The 20,228-nt window shown below is 45.4% G+C and overlaps 1 protein-coding gene across 1 annotated transcript in view; it reads left to right on the forward strand.

The window, feature by feature from the left end:
- LOC139417041 (IgGFc-binding protein-like) overlaps positions 1-20,228 on the forward strand; it is an 85,238-nt gene that overhangs the window by 56,208 nt on the left and 8,802 nt on the right. Inside the window, exons 64-86 of the mRNA XM_071166276.1 lie at positions 634-750; positions 1,365-1,489; positions 2,092-2,237; positions 2,627-2,770; positions 3,153-3,260; positions 4,052-4,221; positions 5,327-5,529; positions 5,813-5,954; positions 6,727-6,974; positions 7,254-7,431; positions 7,589-7,697; positions 7,941-8,035; positions 9,805-9,981; positions 10,552-10,754; positions 10,978-11,122; positions 11,724-11,821; positions 12,669-12,812; positions 15,091-15,255; positions 16,701-16,828; positions 18,216-18,487; positions 19,195-19,403; positions 19,536-19,680; positions 19,889-20,136. Of these exons, the coding sequence (XP_071022377.1) occupies positions 634-750; positions 1,365-1,489; positions 2,092-2,237; positions 2,627-2,770; positions 3,153-3,260; positions 4,052-4,221; positions 5,327-5,529; positions 5,813-5,954; positions 6,727-6,974; positions 7,254-7,431; positions 7,589-7,697; positions 7,941-8,035; positions 9,805-9,981; positions 10,552-10,754; positions 10,978-11,122; positions 11,724-11,821; positions 12,669-12,812; positions 15,091-15,255; positions 16,701-16,828; positions 18,216-18,487; positions 19,195-19,403; positions 19,536-19,680; positions 19,889-20,136 (3,719 nt within the window). The remainder of the gene's footprint in view (positions 1-633; positions 751-1,364; positions 1,490-2,091; positions 2,238-2,626; positions 2,771-3,152; positions 3,261-4,051; positions 4,222-5,326; positions 5,530-5,812; positions 5,955-6,726; positions 6,975-7,253; positions 7,432-7,588; positions 7,698-7,940; positions 8,036-9,804; positions 9,982-10,551; positions 10,755-10,977; positions 11,123-11,723; positions 11,822-12,668; positions 12,813-15,090; positions 15,256-16,700; positions 16,829-18,215; positions 18,488-19,194; positions 19,404-19,535; positions 19,681-19,888; positions 20,137-20,228) is intronic.

A 20,228-nucleotide genomic window follows, 5' to 3' on the forward strand; every position in this document is an offset into this window, starting at 1 on the left:
TTATTATCTTGGTTTCTGGAGGAACATAGGGCCTGTACTAAAGTTATTATCTTGGTTTCTGGAGGAACATAGGGCCTGTACTAAAGTTATTATCTTGGTTTCTGGAGGAACATAGGCCCTGTACTAAAGTTATTATCTTGGTTTCTGGAGTAACATAGGGCCTGTACTAAAGTTATTATCTTGGTTTCTGGAGGAACATAGGGCCTGTACTAAAGTTATTATCTTGGTTTCTGGAGGAACATAGGGCCTGTACTAAAGTTATTATCTTGGTTTCTGGAGTAACATAGGGCCTGTACTAAAGTTATTATCTTGGTTGCTGGAGGAACATAGGGCCTGTACTAAAGTTATTATCTTGGTTTCTGGAGTAACATAGGGCCTGTACTAAAGTTATTATCTTGGTTGCTGTAGGAACATAGGGCCTGTACTAAAGGTATCCAACATTTCTTGATCTTTCTTTGCATCAGGCCATGACAAGATAATCTGCTTGTATACTTACTGTACTTCAATTATAACGTATCATATCTGTTCTCCAGGCTCTCAGGACTGGAATATCTGTCATCTTTAATACAGGCTACTGTTATTCTATCTCCTGCTTATAGTCCATGATTTCTCCCTCTGTCTCCTCTACCCCAGGTTCCCAGGACTGTGTGATCTCTGGAGACCCCCACTACAATACATTTGATGATAGGTTCTACAGCTTCATGGGGACTTGCACCTACACCCTGGCCAGGACCTGCAAGAACAACACAGGTAACAGTTCTACCTCTGGGTTCTGGGTTATGTAGTTCTATCTCTGGGTTCTTTAGTTCTAACTCTGGATTGTAGGTTTCTATAGTTCTAACTCTGGGTGCTCGGTTATGTAGTTCTAACTCTGGGTTCTAGGTTCTGTAGTTATAACTCTGGTTTCTAGGTTCTTTAGTTCTAACTCTGGGTTCTAGGTTCTGTAGTTATAACCCTGGTTTCTAGGTTCTGTAGTTCTAACTCTGGGTTCTAGGTTCTGTAGTTCTAACTCTGGGCTCTTGGTTCTGTAGTTCTAACTCTGGGCTCTGAGTTCTAGGTTCTGTAGTTCTAACTCTGGGTTCTGTAGTTCTAACTCTGGGCTCTGTGTTCTGTAGCTCTAATTATGCACTCTGGGTTGTGTAGTTCTAACTCTGGGCTCTGGGTTCTAGGTTCTGTAGTTCTAACTCTGGGTTCTGGGTTCTGTAGTTCTAACTGAGTTCTAGGTTCTGTAGTTCTAACTCTGGGATCTGGATTATGTAGTTCTAACTCGGGGCTCTGGGTTCTTGGTTCTGTAGTTCTAACTCTAGGTCCTGCTGTGTTCTAAGCCCTGTGGTTCTACTTGTGTTCTGCTGTATGTGTTCTAGGTCCCTGGTTCTCTGTGGAGGGTAAGAACGAGGAGCGTGGTCTGGCTGGAGTGTCCTACCTGAAAAAGCTCTACGTCACTGTCGATGGAATCACTGTCACACTAATGAAGAGCAGGAAGACCCTGGTACATGTTAATACATCCATCCATCCATGAATTAATCAATTCATCCATTAATCTATCAGTCCATCAATCAGTCAAGCCAATGAATTTATACAGCTCTTTATGCATCAGCAGTTGTCCCAAAGTATTTAACCCAGCCCATAATTTACATGTAATCCTATGCATGTAATAACTGTGTAAGTGTCATAATTCTATGTTATTAACGGGAATAACACTTTCTCATACATGTTTATGTCCTTCACATTCCACGTCACAGATGTGGTGGTATCACTCTGTTATCTCTTTCTTGTTCTCTATCTCTCCCTTAAGCTAAGGATCAGCAATATTACACCATGATGATTCACCCAAAGCCTTTTTCTTCCCCCCCCCCCTTTTATATCTCTTTCTCTCTCTTTCATTGTCTCTTTTTATCTATTCTCTCCCTCCCTCCCTCCCTCCGTCATCATCATCATCATCGTCGTCTCTTTTACCAGTAACCCTTTAAATCTTCACCTCTACTTTTTTTTCTTTCCTAGAAATATGTCTGTCTTATCCTTAACAGAGCTCAAACATCAAAATCCTCTGTCTGTGTAGCTGACTCTCTCTCTCTCTCTCTCTCTCGACAGGTGAATGGAAAGCAAGTGTCCCTCCCTCACTCCCCCTCTCCGCTCATCTCTCTATCACTGGCGGGTCAGTACGTCACGCTGCAGACTCCGTTTGGCCTCAAGGTGCGCTGGGACGGAAACCACTACGCCCAGATCTCAGTGCCCAGGTACGCACAGACACAAGAAGTGGGCACAGGAATTAGAATCTAGTATCTTCCTTTTTCCACAAGGCCGATCTCAAACAAATTACGCCCTATTATTTTTATAGTGTACTACTTTTGTGCCATATCTATGTGATAAATGTATCAATACTATTGCAAATAATTTATCATCATGACTTAATGATTTAATATTATTCATATAGAATTTAGAACCATTTATGTTCTGTTCTGATCTTTGTAGTAATCTGCTGGTTTTTGTGTATCTTGGTATTATGATCTTTGTAGTATGATCTCTCTAGCAATCCACTGGTTTTATGTCTTTGTATCTTGACCTTTGAACTAATCCACTGTGCTGTGTATCTAATCTACTGTGCCGTGTGTCTTGGTCAATACAGCTCCTACTCTGACAAGATGTGTGGTCTGTGCGGCGACTACGACGGTAACCCTAACAACGACTTCACCAAGCCGGACGGATCCCAGGTCACCACCTCCAAGGACTTTGGAAACAGCTGGAAGACCGAGGAAGATGAGGATGTCACGTGAGTGGGAATTATGAGGGAACTTTCTTTAGGGAATATTTCTGCCCATTAATGTATGTAGTAGAACTTAAGTACACACTTGAGACTGAGTGTAGACTTGCAATAGTTTGGGAACTGAAATAGTTTGGGAACTTAGTGTACACTTGTAATATCAATAGTTTGGGAACTTAGTGTACACTTGTAATATCAATAGTTTGGGAACTGAAATAGTTTGGGAACTTAGTGTACACTTGTAATATCAATAGTTTGGGAACTTAGTGTACACTTGTAATATGCAACAGTTTGGGAACTAAGTGTACACTTTAAAGGGTAATAAGTGTATTATGCATTATATTATAAAATGTTATTGTCTTTCCATTTATTAACATTGTGTTTTCCACAGATGCAAACCCGACACCGACCCAGATCCACACTGTGATCCCTCACTAGAGGCAGAGGTTTCCAAACCTGAGAACTGTGGGAAATTAACCGACACCAAAGGACCCTTCAGGTGAGCAAGAACACTAACAACTCTGAATTATTCTAATGTTTGTTTATGTGTCAATTAATCCCATAAGGGATTAACTGACGATTTGACACAAAAAAATCCTTCATACAGAATATTAACTCAGTACTCACCCCATATAGTATGTATAGAGAAAGTGATTTAAGGTTGTATCAGAAGCGTTTATGTCCAAAACGCTATATCCACCAACTTTTCACATTTGTATTTTTTCATCACAAATGAATGCTTATTTGAAAATAGTGCAGATTTAATTCATTTAATTTAATTTTTTGGGCTATACATGTGAAAATATACTTGATGAGTTTCATTCCAAATCGCTATATTCACAATTTATTTTAAAACATTTTCACAATCATCAGAAATGATTGCTTATGGCTACCTTCATGTGTGTGTAAAGAATTACTGTTCTCAGATTTTTTATAAATAGATTTTAGATGTATATGAAAATGTGTTTTTTTGCAAAACTCTACATATCCATTGTTAAGCTGGAATGTAATGCTCGTATCCTGTATATCTGACTGTGATATGTGGTTATCTCACATAGCTATCTTAACATGAAGGCACTTACTATAAGTCACTCTGGAAATGGATATACAGCATTTTGGAGTGAAGCTCATATATCTCGTGTTTTGACTTTTCTCTCTGATTCTCCCTCCCTCCTTCACTCTCTTTCCTTTCTTTCTATCTTTCTTTCTTTCTTTCTCAAATCCCCCTGTCTTCCTCACACATTTCACTCATTTCCTTACTTTCTCTGCATTTTATCCTGCCCCCAACAGGGAGTGCATAGCGTTGGTGGACCCTAGTCCGTTCTTCCAGAGCTGTGTGTATGACATGTGTCGCTTCGTGGGCCAACAGCAGATGCTGTGTGACCAGCTTCAGGTGTATACCGATGCCTGCCTGAGCGCAGGGATCAAGGTCCACCCCTGGAGGGAGCCAGATTTCTGCCGTGAGTCTCATATCTCATACATCACAGACATTTAGTCACACCATAAACCAGGGTTGTGTTCAGTAGTGAGACATCAGAGTAGACCCAGCAGAATGGCCAACAGGGGGGGGGGGGGGGGGGGGGGTGATGACATCAGAGTAGACCCAGCGGGATGGCCAACAGGGGGGGGGGGGGGGGTGATGACATCAGAGTAGACCCAGCAGAATGGCCAACAGGGGGGGGGGGGGGGGGGGGGGGGGGTGATGACATCAGAGTAGACCCAGCAGAATGGCCAACGGGGGGGGGGGGGGGGGGGGGGGGGGGGGGTGATGACATCAGAGTAGACCCAGCAGGATGGCCAACTCTAGAAGTTTGCAGATGTGTCTTAAAAAAAACACTATTTTGCTCAGAATATCTTGTTTTACCGTTAAAGCAGCAATCAGCGGTTGAAACGATAACAAAGAGGCTTCCCTGCGCCTGGTTCGGTAAATAGCTGAAGGATAGGGTTGGAGAAATGTAATCACTCTCAAGTCTCTACACAGAGCTGTGGATACAAGACTTGAATTATAGTTTTAACCATGGTTTGAGGCTATATAGTGTTTTTTATTGACATTTTCTTTGTTTACAAACATTGGAGTAAAACGCGTTTATATTTGGGGTTCTGATGGGGTACGACTAAGCTCATGATGCATTTATTTATAAGTTATATTCTTCAAGAATCAATGGGTAAATATCATTCATTTATCAAAGAAAGGTATGTAGCAACAGAAGAATGCCCCTTTAAGTGTGTGTGCATCACTGTATTTATACTTGGGATATTTCTTTTCAACAGCAAAAGTTCAAAAACTAGTGTTTTTTTTAAAAACGATCATGTCATCGTCTCCTCCCCTTCGCTGCACTGATTGGAAATGACTTGGCAGGTCACACCGTCAAACTAACTAAGCAGAATTAGATTACTCAGGCTGGCACACAGGCCAAAGTCCCACAGTTGCAGTGCAAATATGTTTGTCAATCGATCCCAATATTACAGTCACTCCTGATCATGTTTGGAGCTGTTAGGTGCTTTATGATTCAGAAGACCTTCCTGTACTGACCTGTTCCGGCTCTCTCTCCTCTACCTCTATAGCCCTGGCCTGTCCTCCCAACAGTTCTTACTCCATGTGTGTGAGCTCCTGTCCAGAGACATGTCTGGGTGTCAGCGGCCCCCCTGGTTGCTCCGAGGTGTGTGTGGAGGGGTGTGAGTGTAACCGTGGCTTTATCCTCAGTGACGACAAGTGTGTTCCTGTTAAAGACTGTGGCTGTGTCGACTCCTCTGGAGACTACCATCCTGTGAGTAACACTCCTGTGTTTCACCTTAGTGAATGTTTAATACTGTTTAATAATGTCAAATCTCAATGTGACCTCTGGTTAAATAAAGGATAAAACAATTAATATATACTTAACTTGGCTTTATGTTTCGTATTGAGCATCAAGCTTTCATAATGACTACATTAGTCCCTGATACAAGTAGAAATTGAACTACGTTGCATTGAACACTCATGTTAAATCATCTGAATGAAAATAAAAGACAGTAGTACTGAACTGTAGACTCACCATGATGTGTGTGTTTCAGGTGGGGGACGCCTGGTACCTGGAGGGCTGTAAGGAGAAGTGTGTGTGTCTGGGTGGAGGGGTGCTACAGTGTCACAACACCACCTGTACCCCGGCAGAGAGCTGCGGCCTGCAGGATGGGGAGTTAGGATGTTACCCACTGGGTACTATACAGTTATATGAATTACAAGACACATTAATTACTACACACATGAATTACAACACACATGAATTACAACACACATGAATTACAACACACATGAATTACAACACACATGAATTACAACACACATTAATTACTACACGCATGAATTACAACACGCATTAATTACAACACGCATTAATTACAACACGCATTAATTACAACACGCATGAATTACAACACACATTAATTACAACACACATGAATTACAACACACATGATTTACAACACACATGATTTACAACACACATTAATTACAACACGCATTAATTACAACACGCATGAATTACAACACACATGAATTACAACACACATGAATTACAACATGCATGAATTACAACACACATTAATTACAACACACATGATTTACAACACACATTAATTACAACACACATTAATTACAACACGCATTAATTACAACACGCATTAATTACAACACGCATGAATTACAACACACATTAATTACAACACACATTAATTACAACACACATGATTTACAACACACATGATTTACAACACACATGATTTACAACACGCATTAATTACAACACGCATGAATTACAACACACATTAATTACAACACACATGATTTACAACACGCATGATTTACAACACACATGATTTACAACACGCATGAATTACAACACATTTAACAACATCACAAGCATAAATGAATTCAATACGATAAACTATAACTAAACTCTACTCTCCATCTCTCCTCCCTCTACCCACAGAAACAGGTATCTGCACTGTACAGGGCGACCCTCACTACACCTCTTTCGATAAAAAGGTGCATAACTTCATGGGTTCCTGTTCCTACACTCTCACCAAGCCGTGCAATGAGTCCTCCGGCTTGCCGTACTTCACCGTCGACACGCAGAACGAGCACCGAGGCAGCAACAAGAAGGTGTCGTACGTCCGAGCCGTCGTGGTCAAGGTCTCCGGGATGACTGTCATCTTGGGAAAGGAACGCAAAATACAAGTGAGGAGGATTATGGGTAGATTAGCGCTACAGTTTGACTTCATTACAAATGTTACATTTCCCACATTTTAGTTTATTTATATTATTTATTTATATATGAATTATGCTGCCAAAGTGTCAGAAAAAGGCTTTGCCGTGTAGAAGATGGAAGGTGGTAATGCCTTTCACCAGTAAAGAAAACCAAAATATATCAAAAATAATATTCAACACTGCACTGTATCGTCAGCTTTTAGCGCCAAGACTTTTAATCAAACTGGTTGCTCTCTGCCCCTCTCCCAGGTCAACGGTACCCTGGTGACCCCTCCCGTGACTCTGACCAATGGGGTGAAGGTCTACCTGAGCGGGAAGTTCGTTGTGTTGGAGACGACCTTTGGCCTGCGGGTGAGGTTCGATGGTAACCACCACGCTGACGTCACTCTGCCCTCCTTCTACAACCAACTGCTCTGTGGACTTTGTGGTAAGAAGGGTTCATCAACAGATAATCAATATTGACAGACAGGGAAACCTGCAGTAGTACACCATACAAGCCCTTGGGATGAGAAAATAATGATACAAAACATCCTAATTGACTAGATAGGGAATCTGTAATTATTTGGTGATTGTCTATCTAATAGGAAACTTCAATGACCAACCTGGTGATGACAACATCAAGCCAGATGGTAAACCAGCCATCAACACCAACGAACTGGGAGAGAGCTGGCAGGTACCCGACGACCGCCCTGAGTGAGTCTCTTGTTTCCGTTTCTCTTGCATCCATGAACTGAATGGTTTTATTCATCCTGTATTTTTCTGGAAGTACCTATAGTCTGACCTCAGATACCAGAACCAGACTGGATTCCAGTGTTTTGTATCAAAACGTGACCTACTACAGGTCTGTCTCCATGGAGATTTAATTTCACTCCTCGACAGTGACGTCTTTGACGTTCGTCCCTTTCTTCAATCCCTCCATCCCTCTGTCCCTGTCAGCTGCACCCACGGTGAAGGAGAGGAGGAGTGTGATCCCAAGGTGGAGGCAGAGGCTGTGAAACCTACCAGCTGTGGGATGATCAGGGACCCTAACGGTGAGACACACACACACACACACACACACACACACACACAGTGCATTCGGAAAGTATTCAGACCCCTTGAACTATTTCACATTTTGTTGCGTTACAGCCTTATTCTAAAATGGATTAAATTGTTTTTTCCCCTCATCAATCTACACACAATACCCCATAATGATAAAGAAAAAACAGGTTTTTAGACATTTTTACAAATGTATTACAAATAAAAAACTGAAATGTTACATTTACGTAAGTATTCAGACCCCCTACTCAGGACTTTGTTGAAGCACCTTTGGCAGCGATTACAGCCTCAAGTCTTCTTGGGTATGACGCTACAGGCTTGGAACATCTGTATTTGGGGAGTTTCTCCCATTCTTCTCTGCATCCTCTCAAGCTCTGTCAAGTTGGATGGGGAGTGTCGCTGCACGGCTATTTTCAGGTCTCTCCAGAGATGTTTGATCGGGTTCAAGTCCAGGCTCTGGCTGGGCCACTCAAGGACATTCAGAGACTTGTCCCGAAGCATGTCCTGCATTGTCTTGGCTGTGTGCTTAGGGTCGTTGTTCTGTTGGAAGGTGAACCTTCGCCCCAGTCTGAGGTCCTGAGCTCTCTGGAGCAGGTTTTCATCAAGGATCTCTCTGTACTTTGCTCCGTTCATCTTTCCCTCGATCCTGACTAGTCTTCTAGTCCCTGTCACTGAAAAACATCCCCGCAGAAGGATGCTGCCACCACCATGCTTCACTGTAGGGATGGTGCCAGGTTTCCTCCAGATGTGATGCTTGGCAATCAGGCCAAAGAGTTCAATCTTGGTTTCAGCAGACCAGAGAATCTTGTTTCTCATGGTCTGAGAGTCCTTTCGGTGCCTTTTGGCAAACTCCAAGTGTGCTTTAATGTTCCTTTTACTGAGGAGTGGCTTCCGTCTGGCCACTCTACCATAAAGCCCTGGTTGGTGGAGTGCTGCAGAGATAGGTTTCCTTCTGGAAAGTTCTCCCATCTCCACAGAGGAACTCTGGAGCTCTGTCAGAGTGACCATCGGGTTCTTACTCACCTCCCTGACCAAGGCCCTTCTCCCCCGATTGCTCAGTTTGGCCGGGCGGCCAGCTCTAGGAAGAGTCTTGGTGGTTCCAAACTTCTTCCATTTAAAGATGAGGAGGCCACTTTGTTCTTGGGGACCTTCAATGCTGCAGACTTTTTTTGGTACCCTTCCCCAGATCTGTGCCTCGACATAATCCTGTGACGGGGCTCTACAGACAATTCCTTCAACCTCATGGCTTGGTTTTTGCTCTGACTTTGTGGGACCTTACATAGACAGGTGTGTGGCATTCCAAGTAATAATGTCCAGTCAATGGAATTTACGACAGTTAAACTCCAATCAAGTTGTAGAAACGTCTCTAACATGATCAATGGAAAAAGGATGAACCTGAGCTCAATTTTGAGTCTCATAGCAAAGGGTCTGAATACTTAGTTTTTCAAATAAATGGACAACAATTCTTAAAACGTATTTTCGCTGTCATAATGGAGTTTTGTGTGTAGATCAATGAGGAAATGTATTTATTTAATCTATTTTAGAAGGCTGTAACGTACCAAAATGTGGGAAAAGTCAAGGGGTCTCAATACTCCAAATGCACTGTATGAACACACTGTCTAAACTAAGTCCTATGCTCAAACATATTTTCTTTCACCAAAACGGTTACATAAAATATACTACACACAACTTGCAATGTATATTTCAGTCTCCCCCTTCACTAAAACCGTTTATCACCAATCATTCTCCATGGTTGTCCCAGGTATCTTCAAGCCGTGCCACGCGGTGGTTCCCCCCAACATCTACCAGGATAACTGTGTGTATGACCAGTGTGCTACAGGAGGGGAGACGGTGGCTCTGTGCCAGGCTATAGAGAGTTACGCTGACCTGTGTGCCTTGGCTGGAGTACCCATCGCATGGAGGAACAACACCTTCTGTCGTAAGTCACACACACACCTGTCGTAAGTCACACACACACACACACACACACACACACACACACACACACACACACACACACACACACACACACACACACACACACCTGTCGAAAGTCACACACCAAGAAACAATGTTTACAACTTTTCCTTCTGTTGTAACACACACCTGCGTCTTCTCTATGTAAAACACTAGGCCGTGCATCTACTAAGAAACCTGTCAATATACTGTAACATACTGTATCTGTATGTTACCGTATCTGTAACATACTGTATCTGTATGTTATTGTATCTGTATGTTATTGTATCTGTATGTTACCGTATCTGTATGTTACTGTATCTGTATGTTATTGTATCTGTATGTTACTGTATCTGTATGTTACTGTATCTGTATGTTACTGTATCTGTATGTTACTGTATATGTATGTTACTGTATCTGTATGTTACTGTATCTGTATGTTACTGTATATGTATGTTACTGTATCTGTAACATACTCTAACTCTATGTTACCGTACCCCCCCCCCCCCCCCTTTATTGAGATGAACCAACATGTCCTCCATCTCTCTCCCAGCTCTGAAGTGTCTCCCAGGCAGCCACTACGAGCCCTGTGGTAGCGCCTGTCCCTCCAGCTGTCAGAACCCTACTTTCAACTCCACCTGTAACCAGCCCTGTGTAGAGGGGTGTGTGTGTGACCTCGGACTGCTCCTCAGCGGAGACAAGTGTGTCCCACCCAGCCAGTGTGGCTGCACCGACGAGGATAACAACTATAGACCTGTAAGCAAGAGAGTTGCTTACACAGAAGTCAATACGATGCCTGGAACTCGTGGGAATAACATAAACTAGAGTTCAAGTCATCTCATAAACCGTTTGAAATAGTTTAAGTTTGAGCCTCTGTTTCAAATGCACAGCTGAGTTTTTTGCACTCTACATTTGGTAGACGATGTTTAAGGCTAGCTCGTATTGTTGAGGCAGATTTGTATGTCTGTGCATGTCCTAGGTGGGAGACAGTTGGTTCACTGAGCTGGACTGTTCGGAGCGTTGTAGGTGTAACCGTGGCAGCAACATGACCTGTGAGCCGTGGCAGTGTAGCCCCGCCCAGGAGTGTAAGGTGTTGGAGGGAGAGCTGGGATGTTTCTCAACAGGTAAATACCACACCCACTGTAGACCTTTAACATCTTTCAAATATCATGTCACTATTATCAGGCTCAGTTGTCTTTGTTCTATATTTCACAAATGTTACTGGGACAAAAAAATATCATTGATAGTTTTTAGCCCATCAAACTCAGCAACACTTTGTGAATTCACTATCTCTGTCCTTTCCATAGGTTTGGCTGTGATTTCACTATCTCTGTTCTTTCTATAGGTTTGGCTGTGAATTCACTATCTCTGTCCTTTCTATAGGGTTGGCTGTGAATTCACTATCTCTGTCCTTTCTATAGGTTTGGCTGTGAATTCACTATCTCTGTCCTTTCTATAGGTTTGGCTGTGAATTCACTATCTCTGTCCTTTCTATAGGGTTGGCTGTGAATTCACTATCTCTGTCCTTTCTATAGGTTTGGCTGTGAATTCACTATCTCTGTCCTTTCTATAGGTTTGGCTGTGAATTCACTATCTCTGTCCTTTCTATAGGTTTGGCTATGAATTCACTATCTCTGTCCTTTCTATAGGTTTGGCTGTGAATTCACTATCTCTGTCCTTTCTATAGGTTTGGCTGTGAATTCACTATCTCTGTCCTTTCTATAGGTTTGGCTGTGTGTCATGTGTCTGGAGATCCTCACTACTACACCTTCGACGCTGTCATGCACACCTTTATGGGTACCTGTACCTACACCCTGGTAGAGGTGAGTAATGTCATCCTCTCCTCCCTCCCTTTAACATCTCCCCCCATCCCGTCTCTCTCTCTCCCCCCCCATTCATCCCCCCATCCCCGTCTCTCTCCCTCCATCCCCGTCTCTCTCTCTCTCTCCCCATTCATCCCCCATCCCCGTCTCTCTCCCTCCATCCCCGTCTCTCTCTCTCTCTCCCCATTCATCCCCCATCCCCGTCTCTCTCCCTCCATCCCCGTCTCTCTCTCTCTCTCCCCATTCATCCCCCATCCCCGTCTCTCTCCCTCCATCCCCGTCTCTCTCTCTCTCTCCCCATTCATCCCCCATCCCCGTCTCTCTCCCTCCATCCCCGTCTCTCTCTCTCTCTTCCCCATTCATCCCCCATCCCCGTCTCTCTCCCTCCATCCCCGTCTCTCTCTCTCTCTCCCCATTCATCCCCCATCCCCGTCTCTCTCCCCCCATCCCCTTCTCTATCTCTCTCCCCCCATTCATCCCCTATCCCTGTCTCTCTCCCTCCATCCCCGTCTCTCTCTCTCTCCCCCCATTCATCCCCCATCCTTGTCTCTCTCCCTCCATCCATCCCTCCATCTCCGTTTCTTTGTCTCTCTCTCTCTCTCTCCCTCCATCCATCCCTCCATCTCCGTTTCTTTGTCTCTCTCTCTCTCTCCCTCCCTCCCTCCTTCCATCCCTCCCACTCCCTCCTTCCCCATCTCTCTCTCTCTCCATCCCAATCTCCCTTTCTCTCTCCCTCCATCCATCCATCCCTCCCTCCCCATCTCTCTCCCACGCTCCCACTGTGTAACCGATCTCTCCCTCCGTCCCCCCATCTGTCTCTTTCCTTCCCTCCCTCTCTCGCTGTCAGGTGTGTAACTCCACCAAGGTAACTCCGTTCACCATTGTGGCGAAGAATGAGGAGCGCGGCCAACCAGAGGCGTCTTACGTGCACTCCGTTACAGTCTACCTTCCCAACGCCAACGTCACGCTACAGAAGAGCCGCAGAGTTCTGGTGAGATGGAGGGAGTCCTTGGGGAGTATATATTACTGAGGGAGTCCTTGGGGAGCATATATTACTGAGGGAGTCCTTGGGGAGTATATATTACTGAGGGAGTCCTTGGGGAGTATATATTACTGAGGGAGTCCTTGGGGAGTATATATTACTGAGGGAGTCCTTGGGGAGTATATATTACTGAGGGAGTCCTTGGGGAGTATATATTACTGAGGGAGTCCTTGGGGAGTATATATTACCGAGGGAGTCCTTGGGGAGTATATATTACTGAGGGAGTCCTTGGGGAGTATATATTACTGAGGGAGTCCTTGGGGAGTATATATTACTGAGGGAGTCCTTGGGGAGTATATATTACCGAGGGAGTCCTTGGGGAGTATATATTACTGAGGGAGTCCTTGGGGAGTATATATTACTGAGGGAGTCCTTGGGGAGTATATATTACTGAGGGAGTCCTTGGGGAGTATATATTACTGAGGGAGTCCTTGGGGAGTATATATTACTGAGGGAGTCCTTGGGGAGTATATATTACTGAGGGAGTCCTTGGGGAGTATATATTACTGAGGGAGTCCTTGGGGAGTATATATTACTGAGGGAGTCCTTGGGGAGTATATATTACTGAGGGAGTCCTTGGGGAGTATATATTACTGAGGGAGTCCTTGGGGAGTATATATTACTGAGGGAGTCCTTGGGGAGTATATATTACTGAGGGAGTCCTTGGGGAGTATATATTACTGAGGGAGTCCTTGGGGAGTATATATTACTGAGGGAGTCCTTGGGGAGTATATATTACTGAGGGAGTCCTTGGGGAGTATATATTACTGAGGGAGTCCTTGGGGAGTATATATTACTGAGGGAGTCCTTGGGGAGTATATATTACTGAGGGAGTCCTTGGGGAGTATATATTACTGAGGGAGTCCTTGGGGAGTATATATTACTGAGGGAGTCCTTGGGGAGTATATATTACTGAGGGAGTCCTTGGGGAGTATATATTACTGAGGGAGTCCTTGGGGAGTATATATTACTGAGGGAGTCCTTGGGGAGTATATATTACTGAGGGAGTCCTTGGGGAGTATATATTACTGAGGGAGTCCTTGGGGAGTATATATTACTGAGGGAGTCCTTGGGGAGTATATATTACTGAGGGAGTCCTTGGGGAGTATATATTACTGAGGGAGTCCTTGGGGAGTATATATTACTGAGGGAGTCCTTGGGGAGTATATATTACTGTTAGTTGTGAATCAGATTTCCCCAGAAAGTACAGCAGTTCTCTGCTTTGTCAAATTGTTTCAGTCAGATAGTAGTCACCGTTATGGTAAGTATTGGTCATTATTCATCGTCAACAATCACTATCCTCTCTATGAAGCTGGCAGGGGAGGCAGAGGAGACAGGGGTGACAGGGGTGACAGTGGAGACAGTGGAGACAGTGGAGACACGGGAGACAGGGGAGGCTGAGGAGACGGGAGACAAGGGAGACACGGGAGACACGAAGGCTGAGGAGACGGGAGACAGGGGAGACGGGAGAGGCGGGGGAGACGGGAGACAGGGGAGGCTGAGGAGACGGGAGACAAGGGAGACACGGGAGACACGGGAGGCTGAGGAGACGGGAGACAAGGGAGACACGGGAGACACGGGAGGCTGAGGAGACGGGAGACAAGGGAGACACGGGAGACTGAGGAGACAGGAGACAAGGGAGACACGGGAGACACGGGAGGCTGAGGAGACGGGAGACAAGGGAGGCAGTGGAGACGGGGGTGACACGGGGGACAGGGGTGACACGGGAGACAGGAGACAAGGGAGACACGGGCGACACGGGAGGCTGAGGAGACTGGAGACAAGGGAGGCAGGGGAGACACGGGAGACAGGGGAGGCTGAGGAGACGGGAGACCAGGGAGACACGGGAGACAGGGGAGACAGGGGTGACACGGGAGACAGGGGAGGCTGAGGACACAGGGGAGACAGGGGAGACGGGGGAGACGGGGGAGATGAGGGAGACAGGGGAGACAGGAGACGGGGTAGACAGTGAAGACTGGAGACAAAATATTGTTTCTAGGGGGTGCTGATGGAGGTTGCCTATTCTAGTGAGGACGTCAGCACCGGCAAGCCCCTCCCTTGAACCGCCCATGGAAGCTGTGATGGTCTAGTTTGATAAACAATCACCCAGATCCTTATAATGTATTATTAATCACCACTAATAACCTCCTTCTCCCTTCACTCCCCCACCCCTCTATGTCTCCCTCCCCCCTCTCTATCTTTCTCCCTCTCCCTCTTTCCTCTTCAGTTGAACGGGCACAGGGTGCGTACTCCTCTGTCCATTGATGTGGCCGGGGCCAGGGTCTTGAGTAGTGGTGTCTACATTCTACTGGACACTAACTTTGGCCTGAAGGTGAAGTTTGATGGAGTCCATCACCTGGAGATCATCGTCCCTGGAGAGTACTTCAACAAGGTACATCCAACTGGACCCAAACATTATAATGTTACTGCATGATGATGATACATATAATATCATGGTCAAATAAAAAGCTTCTTTCACACAAACATGTATTATGCTGTCTCAAAATATGCACATCTTCAGATCAAAATGATACCGTGAAATGCTTACTTACGAGCCTTTAACCAACAATGCAGAGTTTTTAAAAAGTGAGTAATGTGCTAAATAAACTAAAATAGTGACACAATAAAATAACAATAACGAGGCTATGGGTAGCGGAAAGGGTTTTCCTGTGGTGAAGGAGAAGCGGACCAAAATGCAGCGTGGTGGTTATTCATGTTCTTTAATAAAGGAACTAGACATGAAATAACTAACAAAACAATAAATGTGCGAAAACCTAAACAGCCATATCTGGTGCAAACACAGAGACAGGAACAATCACCCACAAACACACAGTGAAACCCAGGCTACCTAAGTATGATTCTCAATCAGAGACAACTAATGACACCTGCCTCTGATTGAGAACCATACTAGGCCGAAACATAGAAATACCCCCAAAACATAGAAAAACAAACATAGACTGCCCACCCAACTCACGCCCTGACCATACTAAATAAATACAAAACAAAGGAAATACAGGTCAGAACGTGACAGTAGCGGTACAGAGTCAATGTGCAGGGGTACGTTTTAGTCAAGGTAATTGAGGTAATATGTACATGTAGATAGGGGTGAAGTGACTATGTATAGATAATAAACAGAGAGTAGCAGCAGCGTATGTGAAGAGGAATGTGTGTGTGTGTGTGTGTGTGTGTGTGTGTGTGTGTGTGTGTGTGTGTGTGTGTGTGTGTGTGTGTGTGTGTGTGTGTGTGTGTGTGTGTGTGTGTGTGTGTGTGTGTGTGTTTGTGTGTGTGTGTTGGAGTGTCAGTGTAGTATGTGTGAGTGTGTGGTCCAATGACTGTACATGGAGCCTGAGCCAGATAAAACAATAATAAAAAATAAGATTAAAATAAGGGGGTCAATGCTAATAGTCCGGGCAGCCATGTGATGAACTGTTCAGCAGTCAAATGGGGGTAGAAGCTGGAGTGACATGGACACCAGGGGTATGAGTGCTACAGATGTGAGTGCTAGTCATTTAGACAGGTTACCTTGGTGTTGTTGGGCACAGGGACCATGGTGCTCTGCTTGAAACATGTAGGTATTACAGTCTGGGTCAGGAAGAGGTCGAAAATGTAGGTGAAGACACTTGCCAGCTGGTCAGCGTATGCTCTGAGTACGTGTCCTGGTAATCTGTCTAGTAATCTGTCTGGTAATCTGTCCTGGTAATCTGTCCTGGTAATCTGTCTGGTTATCTGTCCTGGAAATCTGTCTGGTAATCTGTCTGGTAATCTGTCTGGTAATCTGTCTGGTAATCTTCTCCATTATCTCTCTCTCTCACACTCTCTCTATCTACATCTCGCCAGGTGTGTGGTATGTGTGGTAACTTCAACATGAACACGTCTGATGACAACCTGAAACCAGATGGAAAGCCGGCCAAGGACGTGATGGAACTGGGCAACAGCTGGAAGTCAGAGGGAGACTCAGACCCAGGGTCAGTCACCTTGGACCTCTTACCTTAGACCTTTAACCTCTGACCTTATTCATGTGCTACACCTGAAGGAAAAGGATTCATATACAAGAACAAACTCACTTTCCCCCACATTGCTGATATGCAGATATCCATCTCTGTAGATATCCTCTCCTTCCTTTCTCTACCACATACATGGAACTATATTCCACATCAAGTAACTGATGCAAGCAGTACAATTACATTTAAAAAACAGATAAATATACACCTATTGGAACAGCGGGAACTGTGAAGCAACATAAACATAGACAAAAACGCATGCACACACACACACACGATAACATACACACTATACACACACACACGATAACATACACACTATACACACACACACGATAACATACACACTACACACACACACACGATAACATACACACTACACACACACACACGATAACATACACACTACACACACACACGATAACATACACACTATACACACACACACACGATAACATACACACTACACACACACACACACACGATAACATACACACTATACACACACACACGATAACATACACACTATACACACACACACGATAACATACACACTATACACACACACACGATAACATACACACTATACACACACACACACGATAACATACACACTATACACACACACACGATAACATACACACTATACACACACACGATAACATACACACTACACACACACACGATAACATACACACTACACACACACACACGATAACATACACACTACACACACACACGATAACATACACACTACACACACACACGATAACATACACACTACACACACACAAGCACATGGATTTTCAGTTGTAGATATGTGGTAGTGGAGTAGTGGCCTGAGGACACACACTTAATGTGTTGTGAATGTATTGTAATGCCAATATACCACGGCTAAGGGCTGTTTTTTTTTAAATACCACGGCTAAGGGCTGTTGTTAAGCACGACGCAATATACCGTGGTATATTGGCCAATATACCACGGCTAAGGGCTGTTGTTAAGCACGACGCAACGTGGAGACTCTGGATGCAGCCCTTAGCCGTGGTATATTGGCCGTGTACCACAAACCTCCGAGGTGCCTTATTGCTGCTATAAACTGGTTACCAACGTAATTAGAGCAGTACAAATAAATGTTATACGGTCTGATATACCACGGCTGTCAGCCAATCAGTGTGGCTGTGTGGTTCGAGCCCTGAATGCTGATTGGCTGACAGCATTGTGCCTAAGAACAGCCCTTAGCCGTGGTATATTGGCCATATACCACACCCCCTCGTGCCTTATTGCTTAAATACATACCTCTCTCCTTTCATCTATCTAACCCATTTGTCTCTCTCTCTCTTCATCCCTCCAGGTGCTCGCCAGATGAGCGTCCCAGCATCCACCCCAACTGCACGACAGAAGAAGAGAACCAGTACGAGACCCTGTGTTCTTCTGTTGTCCTCGGAGACAAGTTCAAGCCCTGCCACTCTTTACTGTCCCCAGAGGCTTTCCTAGGGAACTGTGTGTATGACATGTGTGAATACGACGGCATGCAGGCCACACTGTGTGATAACGTGGAAGCATATGCCCAAGCCTGTCAGTCAGCCGGGGTCACCATCAGCTGGAGGAACAATACATTCTGTCGTAAGTGAAGAGGGGAAGAGGGAGGAGAGGACAGAGGGGAGGTTGCGAGAGAGAAGGGAAGAGGGAGGAGAGGGCAGAAGGGAGGTTGAGAGAGAGGGGAAGAAGGAGGAGAGGTGGGAGGGGAGGTGGAGAGAGAGGGGAAGAAGGAGGAGAGGTGGTAGGGGAGGTGGAGAGAGAGGGGAAGAGGGAGGAGAGGTGAGAGGGGAGGTGGAGAGAGAGGGGAAGAGGGAGGAGAGGGCAGAGGGGAGGTTGAGAGAGAGGGGAAGAGGGAGGAGAGGTGGGAGGGGAGGTGGAGAGAGAGGGGAAGAGGGAGGAGAGGAGGGAGGGGAGGTGGAGAGAGGGGAAGAGGGAGGAGAGGTGTGAGGGGAGGTGGAGAGAGAGGAGAAGAGGGAAGAGAGGAGGGAGGGGAGGTGGAGAGAGGGGAAGAGGGAGGAGAGGTGTGAGGGGAGGTGGAGAGAGAGGGGAAGAATGAGGAGAGGTGGAGAGAGAGGGGAAGTGGGAGGAGAGGTGGAGAGAGAGGGGGAGGGAAATGGGAGGGAGAGAGGGATGAAGAAAGTAAGAAAGAGAGGGTGAAGAGAGTGATAGAAAATGAGTGAAATCATCCCATACAGTATATTATGTACCAAGAATATATTGAACCAACATGTTATGTGTTGTGTTCTGGTTGTCTTCTAACCTCTCTCTCCCCCCTCCTCTCGCTCTCCCAGCCCTGCCGTGCCCCCCCAATAGCCACTACTCTGACTGCACGGCCCCCTGCCCCCCCACCTGCTCTGACCTGTTCCCCACGCTCTGCCACCTGCCCTCTACCACCTGCGTCGAGGGGTGCCAGTGTGACGCAGGGTTTGTCCTCAGTGATGTGCAGTGTGTTCCTCTGGCCAAGTGTGGCTGTGTGGACAAAGTGGGAGAGTACCATGATGTGAGTCTGATTGGTACACACACACACACACTCACACACAGTGAGTGCCAAAAGATCCTATCATCATCGTTTTTGTTACTGACACACTCCTAAAATCAACAGTCAGTCATTATCCTGACGTGTGTGTTCCAGGTGGGTGACTCGTGGTTGACTGACCACTGTGATGGCCAGTGTACCTGTAACCTGGGAGGCTCCATAACCTGCTCAGATGTTAAATGTCCCGACAATTCTGTCTGCATTCTGGACAAATATGGAGAACTCTACTGCAAACCTGAGAGTAAGTCTCTCAATTCTACTCCCAATATTGGCAATATTACCTCTAATTCCACTAGTAGTACTAGTAGATACTATTACAGATACTAATACTCAATACTCACACAAACCTTGGCCTCATAACAGCCTATATTATCTTGCTGTATGATTATAATGTTTCTACCTGCTCATACAGCTTTCTCTTCCCCTTTTCCCTCCCACCCCATCTCCAGAGTTCAACAGGTGCAATATCCACGGTGACCCCCACTACCGTACATTCGATGGGCTCACCCACCACTTCCAGGGCCCCTACACCTACACCCTGACCCAGGGTCACGACCTCCCCAGCTCACTGGTCGATCTGCAGGTGCGGGGGAAGAACATCCGTCGTGGTGGCAGCAGGAAGGTCTCCTACCTGGATGAGGTGTATGTCGATGTCTACGGAGTCAGCATCCGCTTCCTGCAGAAGAAAGTAGTACTGGTGAGTTGGATGGAACAACATACTGTATTTACAGTGAATGGAAGAACATACTGTATTTAGAGTGAATGGAAGAACATACTGTATTTAGAGTG

This window comes from Oncorhynchus clarkii, chromosome 9 (genome assembly GCF_045791955.1).
Source record: "Oncorhynchus clarkii lewisi isolate Uvic-CL-2024 chromosome 9, UVic_Ocla_1.0, whole genome shotgun sequence".
NCBI classification, from domain to species: Eukaryota; Metazoa; Chordata; class Actinopteri; order Salmoniformes; family Salmonidae; genus Oncorhynchus; species Oncorhynchus clarkii.